The 24,078-nt window shown below is 36.1% G+C and overlaps 1 protein-coding gene and 2 long non-coding RNA genes across 6 annotated transcripts; 1 reads left to right on the top strand and 2 right to left on the bottom strand.

The window, feature by feature from the left end:
• Window positions 1–12,351: 12,351 nt before the first annotated feature.
• On the bottom strand, window positions 12,352–13,058 carry LOC109174584. Its single transcript, XR_002053118.1, has 2 exons — window positions 12,968–13,058; window positions 12,352–12,602 (listed from the first exon to the last, which is right to left on the bottom strand). It is a non-coding gene; the product is annotated as an uncharacterized LOC109174584 (long non-coding RNA).
• A 12-nt stretch (window positions 13,059–13,070) lies between these two features.
• Window positions 13,071–14,784, bottom strand: LOC109174578. The gene is made up of 4 exons (XR_002053117.1): window positions 14,384–14,784; window positions 13,398–13,692; window positions 13,285–13,313; window positions 13,071–13,192 (listed from the first exon to the last, which is right to left on the bottom strand). It is a non-coding gene; the product is annotated as an uncharacterized LOC109174578 (long non-coding RNA).
• Window positions 14,785–16,264: 1,480 nt separating this feature from the next.
• On the top strand, window positions 16,265–22,384 carry LOC109173321 (glutamate receptor 1.2-like). 4 transcript variants are annotated; one of them, XM_019322558.1, is made up of 6 exons: window positions 16,265–16,553; window positions 18,730–19,484; window positions 19,515–19,997; window positions 20,597–20,900; window positions 20,994–21,358; window positions 21,798–22,384. In XM_019322558.1, exons 1-6 carry the CDS (start codon window positions 16,292–16,294, stop codon window positions 22,167–22,169), a joined length of 2,541 nt encoding a protein of 846 aa, XP_019178103.1. In that variant the 5' UTR covers window positions 16,265–16,291; the 3' UTR covers window positions 22,170–22,384. The 4 variants fall into 4 exon arrangements, with proteins under 4 accessions (XP_019178103.1, XP_019178116.1, XP_019178110.1 ...); XM_019322571.1 differs by having other exon boundaries at window positions 18,730–19,997; window positions 20,597–20,714; window positions 20,787–20,900; XM_019322565.1 differs by having other exon boundaries at window positions 18,775–19,997.
• The last annotated feature ends 1,694 nt before the right edge of the window (window positions 22,385–24,078 follow it).

The following is a 24,078-nucleotide window of genomic DNA, read 5'->3' as shown; positions in this document are numbered from 1 at the left end:
ATTAAATAAAAATTGCACATTTAGTCATATTAATTTGCATGGCATATAAAATCACGTTAAACACTACATGCAAATATATAATTGAACACTTAACACATTTAGCAAATTAGTTTACATGAAAATTAAGCACATAGAAATATGTAAACACATAAAACATATAATAACATATAAACACGTAGAACACATAATTTGAGCATATAAACACGTAGAACACATAATTTGAGCATATGTATTATTTTAGATCAAGAGATTAAGTTCAGTGATACTTAGCTCATTTCCAACATTCCCAATTCATGCCTTAAAGTAGAAAATCTCGTTTCGCATAAAGGCTTTGTGAGAATATCTGCAACTTGGTTCTCCGTAGGGATATACTCGATTTTTAGATCTTTCTTTTCAACATGATCCCTTATGAAATGATGTCGTATGTCGATATGTTTGGTTCTTGAGTGAAGCACTGGATTGTGGGTGATAGCGATTGCACTTGTATTGTCACAAAATATGCTAACATCGTCGCAATTCACTCCATAATCCTTTAATTGTTGCTTCATCCACAAAATTTGAGCACAACAACTTCCTGCAGCAATATATTCAGCCTCGGTGGTACTAGTTGCGATGGAATTTTGCTTTTTGCTAAACCAAGAAACAAGCCTTCCTCCCAGGAATTGACACGTTCCGAAGGTGCTTTTTCTGTCTATTTTACAACCTGCAAAATCCGCATCTGAAAAACCAGTTAGCGTAAAATCTGTACCTTTAGGATACCACAATCCAACATTGATTGTGCCCTTCAAGTATCTTATGATTTTCTTTGTTGCGGTGATGTGGCTTTCTTTTGGATTTGCTTGGAATCTTGCACACACTCCCACAACATAAGAAATGTCCGGCCTGCTTGCAGTGACGTATAGTAGTGAACCAATCATTCCTCTATACTTCGTCTGTTCGACATCTTTTCCATCTTCGTCTTTGTCTAGCCTTATTGATGTACTCATTGGAATTTTGATCGATGATTTTCCATCAAGGACAAACTTCTTTATCAAGTCGCGGGTGTACTTTGCTTGATTGATGAATATTCCTTCCTTCAATTGTTTGACTTGTAAGCCCAAGAAATAATTCAATTCACCCATCATGCTCATTTCGAATTTATTCTGCATAAGCTTCGAAAATTTCTCACACAAAGAATTGTTAATGCTTCCAAAAATAATATCATCAACATATATTTGCACTAGTAAAATATGATCACCATCTTGAATTCTAAAGAGAGTTTTGTCAACAAGGCCTTTGGTGAATCCGCAGCTTATCAAGAACATTGACAAGGTATCATACCAAGCTCTAGGTGCTTGTTTCAACCCATACAATGCCTTTTTAAGTTTGTAGACTTTATCACCTTCGCCTTTTACCTCAAAACCTGGGGGTTGTTCGACATAAACTTCTTCTTCGAGTAGTCCATTCAGGAATGCACTTTTCACGTCCATTTGATAAATGGTGAAATCTTTGTGTGCGGCGTAGGCTAGGAAAATTCTGATTGCTTCAAGTCTGGCTACCGGTGCAAAGGTTTCATCAAAATCTATTCCTTCTTCTTGAGAGTATCCTTTTGCAACGAGCCTTGCTTTATTCCTAACAATCACGCCTTCTTCGTTTGCTTTGTTCCAGAAGACCCATTTAGTTCCTACAACATTGTGGTTCATTGGTCTTGGAACAAGTTCCCAAACATCATTTCTTTTGAATTGATCGAGTTCCTCTTGCATGGCGTCAATCCAACTTGGATCATTTAGAGCTTCGTCCACTTCTTTTGGTTCAATATGAGATAAATAACATGTGAACAATGCTTCCATGGTAGATGATCTTGTTTTCACGCCATCTCGAACATTTCCAATCACTAATTCTGGTGGGTGATTTTTGAGCCATCTTAAGTTTGGTTCAAAAGGGTGCATGGTGCTGGGTGGATTTACTGGTTGAGAAGAGGTAGCACTGTTTCGAATTTCTGCTTCATTTTCTAGATTTCCAACTTCTCCAGTAATTGCATCCAAGGGCTGATTTGCAATTTCCACTTCAACTGCATCCCTGGGTTGATTTGCAATTTCAATACCAATTGCATCCCGCACTTCATTTCTTACTGGATGAGAGATGGGATTTTCTAGAGAATTAATTTCCAACTCATCCATTCCCTGCAAAATATTTTCTTCACACGTATCATCAGTATCACAAAAATCAATATGACACTTGTTACCATTTTGCTCAATATTTTCGCCATTTTCGTCCAGAGCATCAATATTGACGTGTGATTTTTCATCAAATATCACGTGTATGTATTCTTCAACCACCATTGTTCTTTTGTTCAATACTCTGAATGCTTTGCTGGTAGTCGAATATCCTAGAAAAATTCCTTCATCTGCACGCTCATCAAAAGCTTTTAGATGCAATTTATCATTAATATGAATAAAGCACTTGCATCCAAAAATATGAAAATAACCAATATTTGGTTTTATCCCTTTATAAAGCTCATATGGCGTCTTGCTATACTGCTTGTGGATCATGCTTCGATTTTGCGTATAGCAAGCTGTGTTGATAGCTTCCGCCCAATATCTTTTCGGGAGACCGGCTGCACTAATCATCACTCGTGCGGCTTCTTTAAGCGTTCGATTTCTTCTTTCGGCAACACCGTTTTGTTGTGGTGTTCTAGCGGTAGATAATTGATGAGAAATTCCATGGTGAATTGCAAAAAGCTTGTATAACTCCATTCACGAACTCGGTTCCGCGATCGGTTCGGATTTTTGATATTTGCAATTCTTTCTCATTTTGTAGTTGCTTCAACAGCTTCGACAACACTTGTTCAACTTCATTTTTCTTCTTGAGAAACATGGTCCAAGTGTACCTGGAAAAATCATCAACAACAACAAGAGTATATTTCTTACCACTTACACTTATTGGATCAACCGGTGGGGGGGGGGGGGGGGTGAATAGACTTTCAAACTTTTTAGCACAGTACCACAATTGCTAAGCCAGAGATAAACCAAAACTCTTAACTAGATTGTTAGAGTATGGTGCGCAGCGGAAATTAATAAACGATACGGTGTGTGTGTAGATCGTGTCAAGATTATTCTCGTGAGAAGCAAACAAGAGCAGTAAATAAAGAAAGTAGTAAAGAACACAAGGCAATTTATAGTGGTTTGCGAGGTGGTATAATCCTCCTACTCCACTTGCTCTTTTCTCCAAGAGCCAATTCACTATATCCACCACTTCTTGGTTCCAAGATACAATGAATTCCGTGATCTAGTGCTTTGATCACCAAGCCCACACTAATCACGCCCAGTGACACCAACACTGCTGCTTCGGGTTTCACGTCGCCGCGTTACTTTCCCAGGATTTCACGACTCCGCGTTACTTTTCCCCCGTCTTCTACGATCCGGTAGAAACGTATCTTCCGTGATCTAGTGCTTTGATCACAAAGCCCTCACTAATCACGCCCAATGTCTTCCGACACTGCTGCTTCGGATCTCACAGCTCCGTGTGACAATCCAGGATTTCACAACTCCGTGTTACTTTCCTCCTTTCCCTTGTTTTTGCTCAAAAACAAGTTTTGCCTTGATTCCAACTTTGAGACTCTGTAGATGATCTTCAATGGTGCGCTGAGTCTCTTGAAGTTGATGAAGATTTTAACACTCTTGGATATTTCTTTTCTAAGCTCTGTATCACTCTGAGTGTTTATCTCACAAAGAATATATCAATTTAAGCTCCTGAGATGGAAAGCTTTCTTTGAGTTTTGTATGCTCTGTTTAGCTCTGATTTTGCTCTATTGCGTTCTTGCTTCTACTTCTATACTTCTGCTTTCCACAGCTTCAATCTTCATCCTTTTATAGATGGTAATGAGAATATTTCCGTTGGAGAGAAACATTCTCATTTTTTAATTTCATCCAGCTGTATAGCCTTTTGTCAGAGGATAAGATAACGTTGCAGATATGTCAGAGATTTCTCTGCAAGTTGAGCTTGAGATTTTCGCAAAAATGGCGTCCCATGAATCTCCATCTGGTGTAGATCACGCCTCTTGGGACTTTTATCTTCAAAATATAATCTCCAATATAATCCCTTACTAGTTAGACTAGTATTTTTGCTTCTGCAACTTCTTCTTATATTTTCCCTTGTAATTTACCTTACTAGTTAGACTAGTATTTTTGCTTCTGCAACTTCTTCTTATATTTTCCCTTGTAATTTATGCTTCTGCAACTTCTTCTTATTTCCCTTGTAATCTCATCCTCTTTGACTTTGCAAATTGCTTCCCTATGGAATTAAACTTGGCTTCTTTAAAATATGTAGGATGTGAGATTCAAACCTGTGACCTTGCACATAGTATTTTAAGCTTCTACCATCTTGTTCGTACAACCTTTTAGTTATCTTCTTGTTTCACTTGGTGTACTCCTTTCTTTCCATAGATGCTTGATCTTCAAGATCGCTTCATGCAAACTTCAAGTCACGTTCTTTCTTCTTCGGGATTTCTTCTTGAATATCATACGCATACATCTTCCTCTTTTGTTTGCCATTTTCACTAGGCAAATTCTTGATTTTTGGCTTTATATCTTCTTCATCCATTTCCTCAACTAATGAATTTATTTTTCCCTTTCTTGGTCTATGACTCGACTAGTCTAATAAAATAAAATTGGGGATCTACGAATTACAATATGGCATATCAAAATCTATTACAATTTATTCCTAACACCAATACTCAACGGTAAGTAAGAAAATAATTTTCAATATTTTGGAGAAGAGACCAAGGTTCGAACCTCAATGACGGCAGTGTGGGAATTATGTCCAAATTGGGCAGATTCCTTGTGCGCACCGGAACCCGACAGGGTTGGGGATTCAACCTTTTGGGAGAAGTAAGGAAATAATTTACAAATATAGTGCGTTGTTATTCCAGGTCAGAAAACTTCACTTGTGGGCCTGTTTGTTTTCTGGTGTCATGTTGCACTTTGTTATTCCAGGTCAGAAAACGGGAAATAATTTACAAATATAGTGCGTTGTTATTCCAGGTCAGAAAACTTCACTTGTGGGCCTGTTTGTTTTCTGGTGTCATGTTGCACTTTGTTATTCCAGGTTAGAAAACGGGCCAAGGGTGGGTGTGTGTGTGTGTGTGTGTGTGTGTGTGTGTGTGTGTAAGGACGGAGCCAGAAATTCGGTTGAGGTGGGCAAAGAAGTAGGGACGGATTTAGAAAATTTGTCCAGTAAAGGCGAAACATTAAAACAAAAAAAAAATTAAAAATAAATAAATAAATTACCTAAGAAATATAGTTGTAAATATTGTTGGATATGGGCGAAAAATAAAAAACATCGAAACTTAATAAAAATATTCATAACAAAATATGAAACATAATTAATTTGATAAAATAATTTGAATAAAAAACACATTATAAAGTACACATCTCATTATTAATATAAAAGAATGCTATATATGTGTGTGTGTGTGTGTGTGTGCGTGTGCCAAAAACTTTGTAAAACTAAGTTGATGCCAAGGATTTGAACTCTTAATCTTTACTATTACAAAACATGTGATCTGCTAACTAATCTAACTCATTTCTTATTGATATCTTTTTATACTAATACTAAATCATGTACTATATATACATACAAATATTATATATGGGGTGGGGGCAACTGCCCCCTTCCCCCCCCTTGGTTTCGTCCTTGCACATCCATAAATGCATAGATTTGTGTTTATATGCGGACATTCTTTTCCATTAGACCGTGACGACTAATTTGGGTCATTTATTTTTCTTGATATAATGATTGTTTTTTTTTTTTCCTTTTCCTATTTGTAATAAGGGTATTTTCGACCATTTATATGAGATTTGAATTATAGTTATTATATTCTTCAGTATGTTATGCATATAATTTATGGATGAATTTAAAGTAAGTTTGGATTATTTTCCTATTTGTTGTTGAAGCCTCTTGGAGAAGTCTAGCACGTTATCTTTTCGGAGGCGTAGACGATCAGGGTGGCGGGCAGCTTTGGACAATGCCTCTTGCTACTCCCTCATTTGGAGTTCCCGGAAGCACCTCGCGAACAGCTCCATGGTCGCCGTCGTCGCCACCTTTCATCTTGTTCCCGTCTGAACCCATGCTGACTTTCTAAAATCAAACGTTTTGAAAGGCGGGTAACAGCTTGATAAATCAAAACTGACACTTTACAAAAAGCACCAAATTAAAATTGTCACCTTATTATGAAAAAATAGAACGTTAATAACACTCACATATGATCTTCAAAAAAAAATAACACTCACCACATATAAAAACTAAGGAACTAATTAAAATTATTGTTTCATAAAAAGACAAGCTACGGATGGATGTAATATTTCTTATATCTAATTATATGTTTAATAATAATTATTTCTAAATATAACAAAAAAACTATGTCAATTATTAAATAATAACAAAGATTAAATTTTACCCCTTTCACAAAAAATAGGATTACTATCATTATTATATTATACATATTAGTAAAGATGTTTGTTTTTCAAACTATAATTGATTTACAATTTATTATTATTTTTCTAAATTTTATATCTTAATATAAAATTAGCTAGTGAAAATATCCATTATGTTACATTTTGGCCTATCAACTTGTTAGTTGTCTCGCGGTGTCTGCACGGTAATAGCCCGAGGTTTGTATGTATGTGTATATGTGTGTATAATAAAGCAATAAGAAGGAAGAAGGAGAAGAACACAATTGAGCATCACAACCATGTAAGTGTGTAGTCTTTCATGCACCTTCACTCACTTATATAGTGATGATCATATACAACCTTTCAAGTACACAACATCAAAACCTGATTAAAGGCTAAGCTACTGAAAGGTCTAATAGTTTAATGGCCATAAATATAAATATTTACAACACTCCCCCTTGGCCATTAAATAATTAGACTCATGCCTCGTTAAAATCTCGCTAGAAAAACCCCGTGGGAAAAACCTAGTCGAGGAAAAGAGTACATGTAGTATAAAGTATGTGTTGCATATCGGTTGCCTTGTTAAAAACCTTAGCCTAAGAAAACCCAGTGGGAGAAAAACTTAGCTAAGGGAAAAAGAGTACAACCGTAAGCCTTCCGGGCATCATCTTCCAGATTTAAACTTTCGAGTTTATCGCTCCCTCTAAAGACAACAGTCATCCTAACCTTCGCATCCCAATTTTATAAACATACTTCTCAAAGGTGGATGTAGGCAAGGACTTAGTGAACAAATCTGCCAGATTTTCACTAGAGTGAACCTTTTCAATGAGTATCTCACCACTCTTCTGGAGTTCATGTGGGTAAAAGAATTTAGGAGCGATATGTTTAGTAAGGTCTCCTTTAACGTACCCATTACTCATCTGTGCAACACATGTTGCATTGTCCTCATATAGGATAATCGGGGAATCAACATTGCTCATTGTTCCGCATGAGCGATGGATATGCTGTATTAGTGACCTCAACCATACGTATTCGCGTGCGGTTTCATATAAAGCAATTATCTCCGAGTGATTAGATGAGGTAGCAACTAAGGTCTGTTTAATGGACCTCCAAGATATAGCTGTACCTCCACAAAGGAAAACATAACCAGTTTGCGATTTAGCAGTATGAGGGTCAGACATATAACCAGCGTCTGAATACCCCGTCAAAGTAATGTCCTGGTTGTTTTCAAAATAAATACCAAGGTCTTTTGTCCCTTGGAGATATCTAAAGATACGCTTTATTCCACTCTAATGTCTTCTGGTTGGAGAGATAGTAAATCTAGCAAGTAAATTCACCGAGAAAGCAATATCCGGTCTAGTGCAATTAGCCAGATAAAGCAAGGCTTCAATAGCACTTAGGTAAGGAACTTCAGGTCCTAGTACGTCCTCATTATCCTCCTTAGGCTTAAATGGGTCCTTTTCCGCTTCAAGGGACCGGACTACCATTGGAGTGCTAAGGGGATGAGATTTATCCATATAGAATTTCTCCAATAATTTATTAACATAGTTAGCTTGGTGAATGAAAATTCCATTGGAGAGATGCTCGATCTGCAGGCCGAGACAAAACTTGGTTTTTCCCTTTCATTTCAAATTTTGCCTTTAAGCATGAACATGCTTCTATAAGGTCTTTCTTTGTCCCAATAATGTTCATGTCATCGACATAGACAGATATAATACAGAAACCATTAGATGACTTCTTAATGAATATACAAGGCAAATATCATTTTTAACATATCCCTTCTTCGGGAGGAATTCACTCAAATGGTTATACCACATTCTCCCAGATTGCTTCAAGCTATATAATGACCTTTGAAGTTTGATGCTATACATGTTTTGATCTTTCTCCTTCATATTGGAATTTTGAATACCCATAAAGGTAAGCTGTCACTACATCCATCAACTGCATATCTAATTTCATGTTTACTGCAGTGATATTAAATAGCGGAATGAAATGTCATCAATAACAGGAAAGTATGTTTGATCAAAATCAATTCCGGGTCTCTGTGAGAACCCTTGAGCTACCAGTCTCGCTTTGTATCTAACCACCTCATTTTGTTCATTCCTCTTTCGTACAAATAGCCATTTGGATCCTACTGGGATCACGCCTTTAGGGGTAAGTATAGGAGGACTAAACACTTTTCTTTTATTTAGCGAGTTGAGCTCAACCACAATTGCTTCTTTCCATTTCAACCAATCAGAGCGCTTCCGGCACTCCACTATAGTTTTTGGTTCTGGATCCAGATTATTGAAAGAAATGTGAAGAGCAATTATAGAGGCGAATTGGTCGTCGACGACTGTTACATTTCTATTAAGATTTTATCCTGTTTCGAGAAAGTTTATGGCATATTCTATATTTAATTCAACCAAGTCTTTCCGTAATCCCAGTGTTAGATTTATTTGTAGCATGTGTATTTACACTGGTTTTATTTTTTCAGGACGATTTTGGAGTAACTGTGATTGCTTATTGTTTTTAGTTTTCCGTGGATTTAAATCTTTTGCACCAACTGGTCTTCCACGCTTCTAGCGTTGGGTAGTGTCAGTGTTAGTATTTGGTCCTTTGGGGACAATTATTCTTGATGAAGCATTTTCTGCAGGAATATACGACCTAGTTACTCCTTTATAATCAGTAAGCGCATCTGGCAGATTATTTGCAAGTTTTTGCAAATTTATTATTTTCTGAACTTCTAGTTCAGTTTGACTAGTACGTGGGTTTAGATACTGAAGATCATTTTCATCCCATGAGATTTCTCGGCATTTCGTTAAATAAGGTCTTTTATCTCCCCCTAATGCCGGAAAATGATCTTCATAAAAAAATGCAGTCAGCGTACCTCGCAGTAAACTGATCTCCAGTCATGAGATCTGGGTATTTAATGATGGAAGGAGATTCATAACCAACAAATATACCTAGTTTTCGCTGCACATCAAAATACACGTACATGGGAAATGTTAGGTTCTACACCACATAGTAGTTGCAAGGGGAAATAATCATGATATGCACTGGGTCGAATTTGTATTATGGCTGCAGCATGTAATACTGCATGTCCCCAACATGAGACCGGTAAACCAGACTTTTGCAGTAATGGTCTAGCGGTTAATTTAATATGCTTAATTAGAGACTCAGCCAAGCCATTCTGAGTATGGACATAAGGTACAAGATGCTCCACTTTGATGCCCAAGGCCATACAATAATCATTGAAAGCTGTTGACGTGAATTCTCCAGCATTATCCATTCTTATTGATTTAATGGGATAATCTGGGAATTGGACATTCAACTCAATAATTTTCGCAACAAATTTAGCGAAAGCTTTGTTCCTCGTGGACAGTAGACTAACATGAGTTCAACAAGTGGAAGCATCAATAAGGACCATAAAATATCTAAATGGTCAAGAAGGTGGACTAATAGCTAGGTCCACAAATATCGCCCTGTAATCGCTGCAGAAATATAGGCGATTCATGTCCAACCTTAGTACGCGACAGGCGTACAATATATTTACCTTTCGCACAAGCCACACATGTAAACATATTTGGCGAAAGTACCTGAGATCTCGACAGGTTATGCCCAGCAAAATTAGATATGATCCGACTCATCATATTCTGTCCAGGATGACCCAGACAGTCATGCCACATTTGAAAAGAATGTGGATTTTTGAGTTTCATGGTTAGTGCAACAAATGAATCATTGGGTTGTATATAGGTATAATATAACCCAGAAGATAAAGAGGCAAGTTCCTCGACCTCTCGTTTTTTACCAGTGATCAACTGAGTCATGATTAGAACTCCTCATTGTTCTTAGTCTTGGTTTCAATATGGAAACCATTCAAACGAATATCCTTGAAACTCAGAAAGGTTCGTTTAGATTGAGGGTATAACAAAGCATTTTCAATCAGTAGCTTTGTACCCTTAGGGAGGATGATAGATGCTCTTTCGGAGCCCACTATTTGTACCTGATCATTAGAAATGGTAGTAATATTACTACTTGATTTGTTTAAGGTACGAAAGAACCTCATATCCATTAGGATAGTACGCGTGGTTGCACTATCCACTAAACACAATGTTGGTTCATGCTCCATTGTGCGACCAACAACTTTGCAATGTTGTAAGATCTTCGGGGTTACTTCTCGAACATTGGCTGTTCGTTGCTAATTAACCAATGCCTTGTCACAAAAATAACATGTGAAGGTTAAAAAAAAAAAAGAGGGGGTGAACCATTTACCATGATAAAATAGAAAGACATAGATAACAAGTCATAAAAATGATATGAAAAACATAACTTCATAATCCAAAAGAAAACGATACAAAAAAATAGGTTCATAAACCAATTGAACATAAAATAGATCATTCTTGATCACTAAAGTCTTTCTCTGAAACTTCTTGACGGTCCTTCAGGGACTTCCATAATGCAAAAAGGGTCCTTTTCAGTCAAATATCCATTTTCCAGGTCGTGGTTCAAGTGGTGACGTAAGAAAATGAGATCCTGCGCCTTCTGGCCGTTAGTACACTATGACTCGGCAGCAATGGTTTGGCTCAGTTCTTTAGACGCGAGGTGAATCTCGATGTCTAGAGCCCAAGTCAAATAGTTGCTTCTGTCAAGTGCGAGCTCAGTAAATTCTCGTCTAGTAATAGAAGGCATGATCTACAAAACACATTTCATATGTTCTCATACACATTCATATTAGGAATTTTCAAGCACATATATATACGAACCAATATGTGTAATTCATATTTCAAATTTCAGAATCAATATGTATCATATCAATCATATATTATATGAATCCTATGAACATGCTTGCCTAGTATAAAAACATGTATTATAACAGGTCCGAGCATACCGTTCACCGAGGGATATGTTGGCGATTCGTGCTGATAACGTGTTACGTTTTGGCCTATCAACTCGTTAGTTGTCTCGCGGTGTCTGCACGGTAGTAGCCCGAGGTTTGTATGTATGTGTATACGTGAGTAGAATAAAGCAATAAGAAGCTAGGAAGAAGGAGAAGAACACAATTGAGCATCACAACCATGTAAGTGTGTATTCTTTCATTCACCTTCACTCACCTATATAGTGATCATATACAACCTTTCAAGTACACAACATCAAAACATGATTAAAGGCTAAGCTAGTGAAAGGTCTAATAGTTTAATAGCCATAAATATAAATATTTACAACACATTACTCCGTATATAATATTATTATATTAGTTATTTCAATTGAATTGATTAGACAATTAGTTTGATAATCATAAAATTTCACAACTTATTAAACCTAAAATGATTTACCTACTTGTGAAATTGTGATTCTTTGTCGGTTAAGCACTGCTGGAAATTCTGTTATTTCCGTCCAACGAAAATTGGACGGAAAACGGAGGTTATTGGTCGGAAAACGGGTTTCCGTCCAACATTCCGTCCAAAATGAGACCTCGGAAAAATCAACATCGCTAATTCCGTCCTACATCAGATGTCGGACGGAATTTACGTCCAATAGGTCAAAGTTGGACGGAAAATCCGGATGGTAACCCACCATTTTTAGGATGTGAATTTCCGTCCAACGTTGACCCGTTTGGACGGAAAATCCGAATGACAATCCACTATTTTAGGATGGAAACTTCCGTCCAACTTTGACCCGTTGAACAAAAATTCCGACCAACAGGTTGGTCAACAATTGTGACTAACTTTGACCCGTTGGACGAAAAATCCGGATGGTAACCCACATTTTAAAATGAGAGTTTCCGTCCAATTTTGAACCGTTGGATGGAAATTGTGACTAACAAGTTGGCCGGAATTTGTAACCAAGAAAATCTAAATTTATATAATTTTTTTTTGATCTTGTTATAATTTTGTGTCAATACATTCTATATCATTTACAAAATAATGTACACACTATCTAAATTTAAAATGAAAATATATTTCAATATCAAAATTATTTAAAACAAAAAGATAGTATCGTATCTAATCCATAAATATTTAAACAATGCACTAGTGTCATACACACAAAAAAGTTTTAAAAACATAAAGTACTTAATCTTCAGAGGGCGCTGGTGTTTCATCTTTTAGTCAATCACCGGGTTAGCTCCAGTTTATAATCTCAAGAATTTGTAACCTGTTCTTCAGCCAATAAGCTTTTTTTCTCCCTCATCTACAAAAATAAAAAACAAAACAATAGAAACATTTATATTTAGATTACAAGTGTAGCCCAGCGCACACACTAAGGTAAAGCAATTTAGTCTAAAGGAAGAGCCAGAACATGAGCAAAGTATGAGGGAACCATCCCCTATGAAAAATCCCTCATTAAATACCACTCATCTATTTATCAACCAAAACAATAAGTAGAATGTAATACAGTAGTGTTATAAATCCTTCTTGCACATGGCATGCATATCATGATGCCTACAATGCATAATATTGATACTCTAGGAAATGTTCAAATTATGTAGAATAAATTCATAGGTCCTAAGTAGCAGCAAAATATGTACATTTGTGAAACTTGGGTGCATTTCTTACCTTGAAAATATTAATAAGACTTGTTTTATCTACAAAAGAGTATCTCCATGAATGTACGCATCTGCTAGGCCAAGATCAACCTGGGTTGCTACTTGTCAATCATTTTTAATGAAATTACTAAATTTACCAACTTGGATATGAAAATGGAAAAGTGATCATACCATCCTAACGAAAGGTACCATGTGTTTTGAGTTGTCCAGAGGACTGCAACTCTTCTTTAACAACCTGTATGCAATGATCATACCAGCCTAACAACACCATTGTGACACTAAGTAATGAAATAATTAAGAACAGGAAATAAGCCAGGTAATACGTACCTATAATCCATCCTCATGGAATCCATATCCTGAAAAATTGGATTCAATGTGTTAAATGAGTAGTTAATATGAGTATGCACATGTATATAATAGGGAGCAAAAAATAATCTTACGGTTTTTATTGCTTCTTTTTGTGCTTCTGCCTCCAGATATGCATTGCAGCCTCAATTCTATTAGCAATTTCTGAAGCTGTATACTCCGATGATAGGTCCAAGTAATCAAGAAGGCATTCTGGGGACAACTTCCCAGTAGTAATGTCACTTGTATATAATAAAACCACTTCCAAAAATGTTGGAAAAATCCAAAGTAAATTGCATCTCAACCAAACCTCCAACATAGCAGTACTACTTGCATTTGCTCTTCTCTATGTCCGGCCATGTCCTCTTTCATTAGCACAATAGTTAGCCGCTAAACAGAAGAAACACCAAGTAATAACAAATAAAAGTAAATATCAACATGTGAACTAAAAACTTAATAAGCTAATAACTTATTCAAAATATTTTCTACTTGGATGGCTTAATGATTCTTATTGTAGCAAAATGCATAGTTCAGAACACATCTGCATATGCTTCACTCCAAAAATAACTTGAAGAAATCCAAATTCCTATAGTAAACCTGAGAAAGAATATGAGAAGCTGGATATCCATTACATTATTCACTTTTTTGTCTTCTAAGTCAAAGTTGCAATTCAAAGAAATCATGAACATTAAGCCTCAAAGGTATGATGAATACAGTCCAACATCAGTCAAATTCAAATAGAGCCTAAGAATATTAATCAATTTATTGACCTATTGCAACATATTTCGCTCTTGGTAAAGTAATTTTTTGTTAAAAGTTCAAATTTTTAGATTGTTTAACAGAATAATTTATTATGTGATCAACACTAATTTTAGAGTCATGCTCACATAAGACTTTTCACAAACAGTTGGTGGGCAACCAATCTCAGACTCCATTAATTTAGTACAAGTCAAACATAAATTTCAGTAAGCACAATTGGTCACTTTTCTGGAAATTCAGTCCACAATCGCATATGCTCTTGGAGTTCACAAATCTAAAATACTTGTATTTAAAAAAAAATTATAGAGAAAAAAACTATTACCTGTGCAGCTTGCGGTTGCGGAGGCCGGAGAGCAGACGGCCACTCACAGCGACGGCTTTGGCCTTCAGTAGTTCAGTGCGACGGCTTCGTAGAACAGGGCGACGGACTTCTGCTGCGGAGGCCGGAAAGCAGACGGCGACTCAAGGGTTTAGGACGAGGGTTTCGACCTTCAGTAGTTCAGTGCGAGTGTGCGACACCTTCGGAGAACAGGCCGACGAACTTCAACTACAGAGGCCGAAGAGCAAACGGCGACTCCGGTGGTGGGAGCGAAGACGACGGGGAGGCTTTCCTGGCAGCGGAGGCGGCTGTGACGGCATGCGTAGGCGTTTGGTTGTGCGATGGAGCTCAGACTGTAAGTGTGCGAAGGATTTGGTGACTTTGGTCTAAGTGTGTAAGAGGGAGATGAGTAGGGTACCGCCCAAAATTTTGTAAAAAATGAGCATTCTTTCCGCCTAAAAACTTAAATATTTCGATTTCCGTCCAACAACAATGTTGGTGTTGTTGGACGGTATATAATAATACCTATTATTTTGTATTTCACCAATTAGTGAATTCAATTTTCCGACCAACACGCAACGGTAGGATGAAATTTCCGTCTAACATTTAGTGTCGGTCGGAACCTCCGTCCAACGCGCGAATGTTGGACGGAAATTCCATCCAACTTTTCGTCCATCCCTATCTACGACAGAAAGTTGTGATTTTTTTCAAATTACCGACCAACATTATTGTTGGACGGAAATAGCGAAATTTCCAGCAGTGAAGATTATAAGACGAACTTCACTAAAGTCACACCTTGTACTTATGGTTTTGGTGTTTTGTAAGTTAGGGTCTGTAAATCAAATATTGAAAGAAAAAATGCCAATTCAATGTAACGTACACTCCATACTTTTCTAAGTCATTCTCGTACATCGAAGCATATGTCGTATGTAATTTCTGTGCATTTTCACAACTATTTTACCGACTAGGCAAAATTGAATAATTTATATTCTAATTCCCTCCTAATTGACATATATTTATATTTAATTTTACGCTGTAATAAAATCGAATATTTCACTACGTTTGATAAACTTATATATTTTTTAACGTGTGTTAAAGTATTTCACATACGTGCATGAGTGGTTTTGTGAACGTGATAGTAGGTGGCCCGGACTGAAGTCATAAAAAGGGGAAAAGGAACAATTTGATGTCAAGAAGAGTTCAAAGGGTTAGCAGTTTAGAGTAGGCTGTTGTGAATTTCGACTTCTCAAGAGGTGGCAATAATACAATCTCGTATTTGCTTCACAAGAAATTTTAAAATTATAAATTTAAACAAAATAGTCACTAATGAATTAACTTTTGTAATGGAGTTAAGATAATAGTTGAGTTAAATATTTATATTTTATATATTATGCCCTCAGCTACCAAAGATATATCAGATAGCGAATATAGTGGTTCATAACCCGTCATTATCCACACACATCACTATACATGATTACATATGGGGAAATTGCGCAGTAATTTCTTTGAAAAGGAATATATATATATATATATATATTAGAAAACCTAATATAAGCCTTAAATACTTGGATTCGACAATTCACAAGTTAGCATAAATGTAGAAACCTAAGATTTCATTAATTATTATTATTAGTTGCTTTAATGTTGGAATTCTTCATCATTTTAAAAAGCGCAAATCGAAGACTTTCAGCCGACAGCCGCTATTGGTTAATGGTCAAAGTCTTCGGGGGCAACAAAGTAATTACACGGCATTGGTTAACGTCCACGTCATGACAGCAATTAACGACTTCCATATCTTAGAAGCTTCATAGTAAATTCTGTATGAATTAGTCATTCAACTTCATATCTATCTATCATGTATATGATATATATATAGGATTGAAACTGATGATTGTCTGAACGGCAGGAGGGATGAGAAAATGTAATATGATTTATTCTTTGATTATATTTCTGTTGTTTGGTGAGTTTACGTCGTCGCGTGCGGCGTTCCGACCGCCGCCGGGGGGGAATTTTAACGTCGGAGTGGTGGTGGACGAGGGATCGGCGATGGGGAAGGTTGTCCGGAGCTGTGTAACAATGGCGGTTTTCGATTATAATGAGCGGCCTAACGGGACGAGGATTCATCTTCACGTTAGGAATTCCGAAGGCGACCCATTGCTTGCTCTCACCGCCGGTCAGTGTAAATTTTGCATACTCCTCTTTCTTCTTTAGTTTTAAACTATGAAAAATACTAGGTGTACTTTTATTCTCTTAATCTTAACTTTTATTCTCACACTTAAAATCTTAATGTAGATATGTGTAATGAAGCTCACATGAAAAAAAAAATAAAATTGAGTATCCGCTACATCAAGAAATAAAATTGAGAAAGTAAAATATTGAAAGCAGACATAGTCAAACTCATAAACTATTGGATAAAAAAGTTATTTAAAAAAAAGTGATTAAGTGAACAGAGCATGATTCTTGTATATTATACTAGTTTGATTCTTGACAATTCATTTGCTAGAGTCTTTTTTAAATTTTCTTTTTAATTTTTTTTTTTTTTTTTTTTTTGTAAACCACGAGGTGTTAAGAATTTTTCTAGATCCGTTTAATGGTCTGAGTCCGCCTGACTAATCCCAATTCGCTCCTAGAGGCACATGAGCTCTGATTAGCTTTGGCTCATTTGACACTTAAACTATCCCTTTAAATTGATTGAGTAATATGTTGCACAAGACTTTCCTAGTACAATTTACCTAATAAAATTTACCCAAGCACACTCCATTATTTACTGCAAATTTCCTAGCCAACCCAAAAAAAAAAAAAAAAAAAAATAGTCAATCCCAAAATTTTCATATGTTTTTCGATTTTCGAACTTTGTCCATATAAAAATGGCGACATTTTGTTCGAATTTCCATCCATTAAAGTGGACGAAAAAATTATTAAAAAAAAAATCACCTCAAAAACATTATTATTATTATTATTATTATTATTATTATTATTATTATTATTATTATTATTATTATTATTATTATTTTAATAAGTTATTTCATAATTTACTTTCACCTTTTACAGTATCATGGGCAAAATATCGTCCAATTTGTAATAAATAATAATCTATGGTAAGTTCATGACATTTTCAATCCGTTTTGATTGGACACGTACAATCCATTGACAAAAAATATCACAAGTTTCTTGAAGTGGACATTGTTTAGTGATTTTTCTAACAAACAAAAAACAAAGAAAACGTAATACCCAAAAAACTTGGATTAAATAAATATTAGAGGTGACAAAAATCTTATTATTTTTAAAGAAATTATAAATTTGAATGAATTAATAGGTACAATATACTCCGTAACACTTTTTTTTTTCCGTTAAAATATAATACTTGCGAACTTGTAGAAAATTGTTATATATTGGCTAAAAATTAAGATAAACATATCTCACGTAAGACAGTTTCACATCAAACCAAATGATCGATTATTCTTATTTTAAACTTTTTTGTCAAATAGAAATACTTTACTCTCATATCACTTTCTTAGCCACTAATTTGTTATTTTTACGTTGTTATTGTCATTGTCACGTACGTTACATACTTTTGTTGTATCATTCAACCCGCTACCTAATTATATAGTCTATCACATCTTCATATCATGTAAAACTCAAGTTACTTGTATAATTAATAAAAATGTTAACCAATACATTATACTATTAACTTGTTAGCATGGGGATTATTTTATTTAAAAAATTATAAAATATATCTTTCTAAAATAAAATAATCTTTTAGTTCTAAAAAAAATCTTTCTTTTTCAAGTTTAGTACCAGAGTATTGTTTATTAATTAATATTAGTATTCCTTTACATTTCATAAATGACTCAAAAGTTATTATTTATATCAAGAAATAATATCAGAAACACCTAAAAAAGAAACTTTTTTAGAATTAGAATAATTTAATTTCTAAAAAAATTATTTTAAATAAAATTTTTCAATATTAAATATAGTAATGAAAGAACATATTAATAGGTTGATAATATAGTAAGTCCGCAGCCCCACTACCCAAATGTACGTTTTAGTGAAGCCTGCTCTATAATCCTAACTTAAATTGCTTACCAAGTTAATTGTTTGATTAACTGAACTGTATATTTTTATCTATGTTCTTTGACTTATGGAAAAGCCTGTTGATACTATTCAAAAGTGCGCTTTGAGTAAAGACAGTTTTGTAATTCTAGTTGACAAATTATCACAAAGAAGTAAACCTCAAAGTGGTAAACCAGCTTAATTAGGTTACTTAGCTAGTAAATCAGACTCAAATTAAAATAGACTGCAGAATCGAACTTGGAACATTGTGTACCATTGAGAAGGTTGTTTTAGAGTTATACAAGTTTGTATTGAAGAAGTTTATCGCCTCCAATATGCAGCTCAACATCTTCTGGAGAACAACAAAGTAGAAGCAATCTTTATAATGCCAGAAACATCAAGTGAGGCAACCCTTCTGGCAATCCTGGGTGATAAGGCTAAAGTTCCTGTCTTCTCCTTTTCGCCACTACCATCCTCAACACAACATCCTTATTTGATCCAAGTTTCAGAAGATGAGAGCACAGGTCTGAAAGGGGTCACTGCATTTGTAGCAGCACATAAATGGAAGAATGTCATAATCATCCATGATCAGCCTGCTGGCGACGCCATGAAAGCTCTATCCTATCTGCTCAACACTCTTCAAGAAGACAATAATGTGCGTGTAGTTCATGTGAGCACCCTCTCTCCCCTCACCGAAGACAATCGAATTATTGAAGAAGAGCTCAACAAGCTCAAGAAAATGCAGACATCAATCTTCATTGTGCATGTGTCAGCTCCCCTCGCCGCCCGCCTTTTCCAGAGTGCCAAGACTTTAGGAATGATGGCAGCAGGTTATGCATGGATGGTAACGGATAAGACAATGGATTTGTTCCATACATTGGATCCTGAAGCCATTGAATCAATGCAGGGAGCAGTGGGATTCAAATCTTATGTTCCAAACTCCCCTAAGCTTCAAGATTTTACTTTGAGGTGGAAAAAAGAAGCTGCATATGCAATGGAGTTAAATGTATTTGGAATCAGGGCATATGATGCTGTATGGGCACTGGGAAAGGCCATTGAAAGTGCCCATCAAAACTTGACAGCCATTAGAGGGTCTGCTAATATCAGTGATTCACTTGTTCTGCACAGCAAATTTGCAGGCTTAAGTGGTCAGTTTGAGCTTCTGGATGGCAAACTTGTGTCCAACACATATGCAGTAGTAAATGTGATAGGCCCAGGAGAAAAAAGAGTTGGGTTTTGGACCAATCTTTCGGGCTTCCCCGAGAAGAATATTGGTTCCATTATTTGGCCAGGGCCATCTTTAGCCACACCAAAAGACACCCAGATTAGAAGACTAAGAATTGGGGTACCAGTGAAGAAGGGGTTCAATGAATTCATTGCAGTGAGTGAAGATAACCAGACTGGTAAGACCACTGCCACTGGTTTTTGTGTTGATGTGTTTGATGCTGCCATTAGGATCTTAGGGTATGAAGTGCCATATGATTTCATCCGGTTTGTGGTTTTGGATGATAATGAGCCAAGCCAAGGAAATTACAATGATCTTATTTATCAGATACACGTTCAGGTAGTTCTTGAATATGCTATTATTGATTCAATGTACTTCTTAAATTTAACACAAAATCCCAACTAAGTTGGTCAGACTGTTGATTTAGTAAACACAAGATTACAAGTTCGACTCTCAATGGGAACGGACTATTTGACCTTCTTGGTTTGAGCCTGTCATCAACTATGGGACTAGTTTACCGTCCTGTGTAGATCCTTAGTTCGACTCTCAATGAGAGCCGCTTATTATAAGCCTTCTTCGTTCGAGCCAATTAGTTGTATGCAATCTCTGGTTTATCTCATTGTGGTCGTGGATGGTGGTCCTGCATAGACGATCCTTAGTTCTACTCTCAATGGGAGCCGCTGATTTATCTCATTGTGGTCTTGTCCAGATCCTTAGGTAATGGCTGTGTAGACCCTTAGTTCGACTCCCAACACGAGGGGTAATGGCTGTGTAGACCCTTAGTTCGACTCCCAACACGAGGAGTCTATTGACCTCCTTGGTTTAAGTCAGTCAACTGTAGATAACTAGGCTTGTGGTCTTGTGTAAACCTTTGGATAGTATTTGCAAGTTTCGCTCGTCACTAAAAAAAAATTGATATAAATTTTTGGATGGTGTAGAAGTTTGATGCTGTGGTGGGAGACACAACTTTTACATCAAACAGATCTTCATATGTGGACTTCACCTTGCCTTACACTGATCCTGGGGTGGGAACTGTGGCGCGGTTGGGCAATACAGGAAAGTGGTTCTTCTTGAAGCCATTTACTAGAGATCTATGGATAGTGACTGTCATTTCCTTCATCATCACAGGTTTCACCATTTGGCTTATTGAACATGAAAGGAATGAAGAGTTTCAGGGTTCTCCAGCTCAACAACTTGGAACAATTTTGTGGTTCACTTCCTCAACTCTTGTATATGCTCAGAGTAATTAATTAAGCTTGATCGCCATGGATTATATTTCAGTTTACATGCACTCTATACATATAAATAAGGAATTAATGATCTGAGCAAATGCAGGAGAGAGATTGCTGAGCCATCTTTCAAGATTTGTGCTATGCATCTGGATGCTAGTTGTGTTCATAATCTCATCAAGCTACACTGCAACTTTGAGTTCACTTCTGACACTTGAGCAGATTCAACTTGCAAAGGGTGATTACATAGGTTACCGTTTCTTCTCACAGGGAATCATCTTCAACAACACTAATTTTGCAGACACCAAGCTCATTCGTTATATCTCCAGGGAAGACTACCATGAAGCTTTGTCAAATGGATCTATTGGAGGAATAATTGATGAGATCCCTTATATCAAGAGCTTCCTTGCCAAGTATCCATCTCAGTATGCACTCATCAAAACTACATCAACTACAAATGGCTTTAGTTTCGTAAGCATCCTATCCGGCCTGTCTTTCTATGCTAACTTAACTGATATCACATACATGCTCACACATGGCAATCTGTTAGTCTTATTCGGTGTCCGTTTGAGCTAATCAATTTTTTTGGTTTGTTTAAAATTTTTATGCTAACCCTAAAATATCATGTTGTTGATCCAGCTCATCGGTTCGGGTTAATCTAATTTTTTTGGTCGGGTATAAAAATTCTTGATCCTAACCTTAAAACCTAGCTCGGGTTTATCAGCAGACAGACTCAACTAAAACTTTTCTATTTTCTATTTTCTATTTAGAAAACAATTTTATCGGGCCAAACTTTAACCTTATAATTTTTTAGACTTATCGGAATAACCTATTGATTTTGGATTATGATTGACATGCATTATTTCTATACATGCGTTCTGTTTAAACTAAAAATTTAAACTCCACAAAGGCATTCCAGAAGGGTTCGCCCTTGGTTGCCGAGTTTTCAGGAGCAATTGCTCAGCTTAGAGAAGAAGGGAAACTTAAGGAGCTGGAAGACAAATGGTTTAACAAGGAAGAAGCATTGTTGCCTCAAGAGACTGATGGGCCAAATGTGAAGACTCTGGATGTTGATAGTTTTAGGTACCTGTTTCTGGTGAGTGGGATCTCTAAAGCCATTGCTGTAATGGTGTTCCTTTGGTATATGCTTTGCAAGAAGCTGTGGATTTATAACTGTATTATCAGAATTGCTTCAAGGGGGAACCTGCCATTGATGCTTAGATACCTCTTCCCTATAAAGCCAAACACCATTAATGGTGTCCATGCAACATCTCCTGTGTAATATAATTAACCACAATTTATCTCATCATCTAGTAATACCATTTTTGGGGTTCTTTTTAAACTAGTCTCGTCCAATTCAATTTGTGATGATTAACAAGGATTCATTAAAAATCGACTAACGCCCCAATGCCCCAGAGTAACCCCGCAACCCATTTAAGAGAAATGTTATTTGATTTTATTTTTATTTTTATATCGAAGTGATATGATTTGTGACAAGTGTCATAACTTTTTATATTTATTGAGCGGAGTTTATAAGTCAATTGTGTAACCTGAGTACAAATTGAGTTAATGAGATAATTAAACCAATGTGGACAAATACAAAATTTCATACATGCATGAAATATTGTTTGTAAAATAATTTCAATTGAAGCCCCTCATGTTTAGGGGAGTAACATTCCTAATAAAGCTTGAAAGTCATGGTCAAGTCTTCTGTTTTTAGCTGGTAGTTAAGAAGGGAGACTTTAAAGTGTTTAGGACGGATGCATGATAATGACGTACATGAAGACCTGTGGATGAGATGGCCTAATTTACCCGCACGGGCTTACTCAATGGTTTAGTGAGCAGTATTTGGAGTAAGATGTCGAAAGTGGGCAGATTCCTTGTGTGCACCGGCATTTGGCCCTGTTTACTAACCCATTAAATCACCGTGATTTACATCCTCCCACATGCTCTGTCGGGTCGGAGTTTGGCTGGGTGTGGGGGAGCCCTTAGGGTTGGGGATTCAACATTTTGGGGTAAGAGATGACTTAATTTCTTTCTAGTTTAATCAAAATCTGATGTTTTTGAGGTTTTACCTAGTACGATAGTTTAAAAAATCGTTAAGCGCTCCTCAAGTGCCCAGGGACGTTTAGCGCCTAGGCACCGATTAATCGGTGTCAAGGCATTTGGGTATTTTTATTTTATTTATTTATTTTTAATTTTAAAAAAATTATTTAATTTTTTTAAAAAAATATTTTTAAAACTTGATAATTATAAACTATTTAATACTTTAATAGTTAATACTAAAATATACGGAGTAAATATTAACCTAAAAGACATCTAAGAGCCTTTTAAGCTCCTTACAGTTTAATTTTTTTTCTTTTTTAAATATAAACGTTGAGGGCGTATTGGGAAAAGACTTTTCTTTTCTCAAAACGCAAATTGCAAATGTTGCAAAATGCTGCGTTAGCAAAATTCTCAAACCGTTGCTCCAAACCACCATTTTACCAAACATTAGTTTCAACATTTTGACCTTAATTGCAAATCTGTCAAAATTTTGACAAATCTATCATTTACCAAACAAGTCCAACGTCATTTTGAGTGAAATAATCCATTAAATAAAAATGAACAATAGCTAACCGGCGGTCTAGGCAATCAGTACCTAAGCGACCTAGGCGGCACCTAGTCAGTCTAGTCAGCCGCCTGCCTAGATCCCCGATTATGGTGATATGCTAGGCAGTCGGCCGACGCTTAGGCGCAGTTTTTTATCATCCAATTGCAGGAAAGTAAGTATAATATATACAAGATATACAGTTGAACATATACTACAATGTAATAGAGCCAGTAACATTCAAAAAAAAATATACAAGATATACAAAGTTCTAGTATAACTACAATACTACAAATGATGAAGATGTATTATCATAGTATAATACATATAGAATTGTCCACATATACTTATTCACAGCAGATCAATCTTTTTTTTGGTAACGAAAGAACCCCCGCAATTACTATTTTGAAAGTATGCATTATGTAAATCTAGTGTTTGTGTATAGCCACTCCCACTATAGATATGGGACATTATGTAAATCTAGTGTTTGTGTATAGCCACTCCCACTATAGATATGGGACATTATGTAAATCTAGTGTTTCTGTATAGCCACTCCCACTATAGATATGGGACAAATCAAATCAAAATAGATACAAAGGTG

The sequence above is a fragment of the Ipomoea nil genome, unplaced genomic scaffold (genome assembly GCF_001879475.1).
Source record: "Ipomoea nil cultivar Tokyo-kokei standard unplaced genomic scaffold, Asagao_1.1 scaffold0146, whole genome shotgun sequence".
Classification (NCBI taxonomy): Eukaryota; Viridiplantae; Streptophyta; class Magnoliopsida; order Solanales; family Convolvulaceae; genus Ipomoea; species Ipomoea nil.
This window is presented reverse-complemented; position numbering and strand designations above follow the sequence as displayed.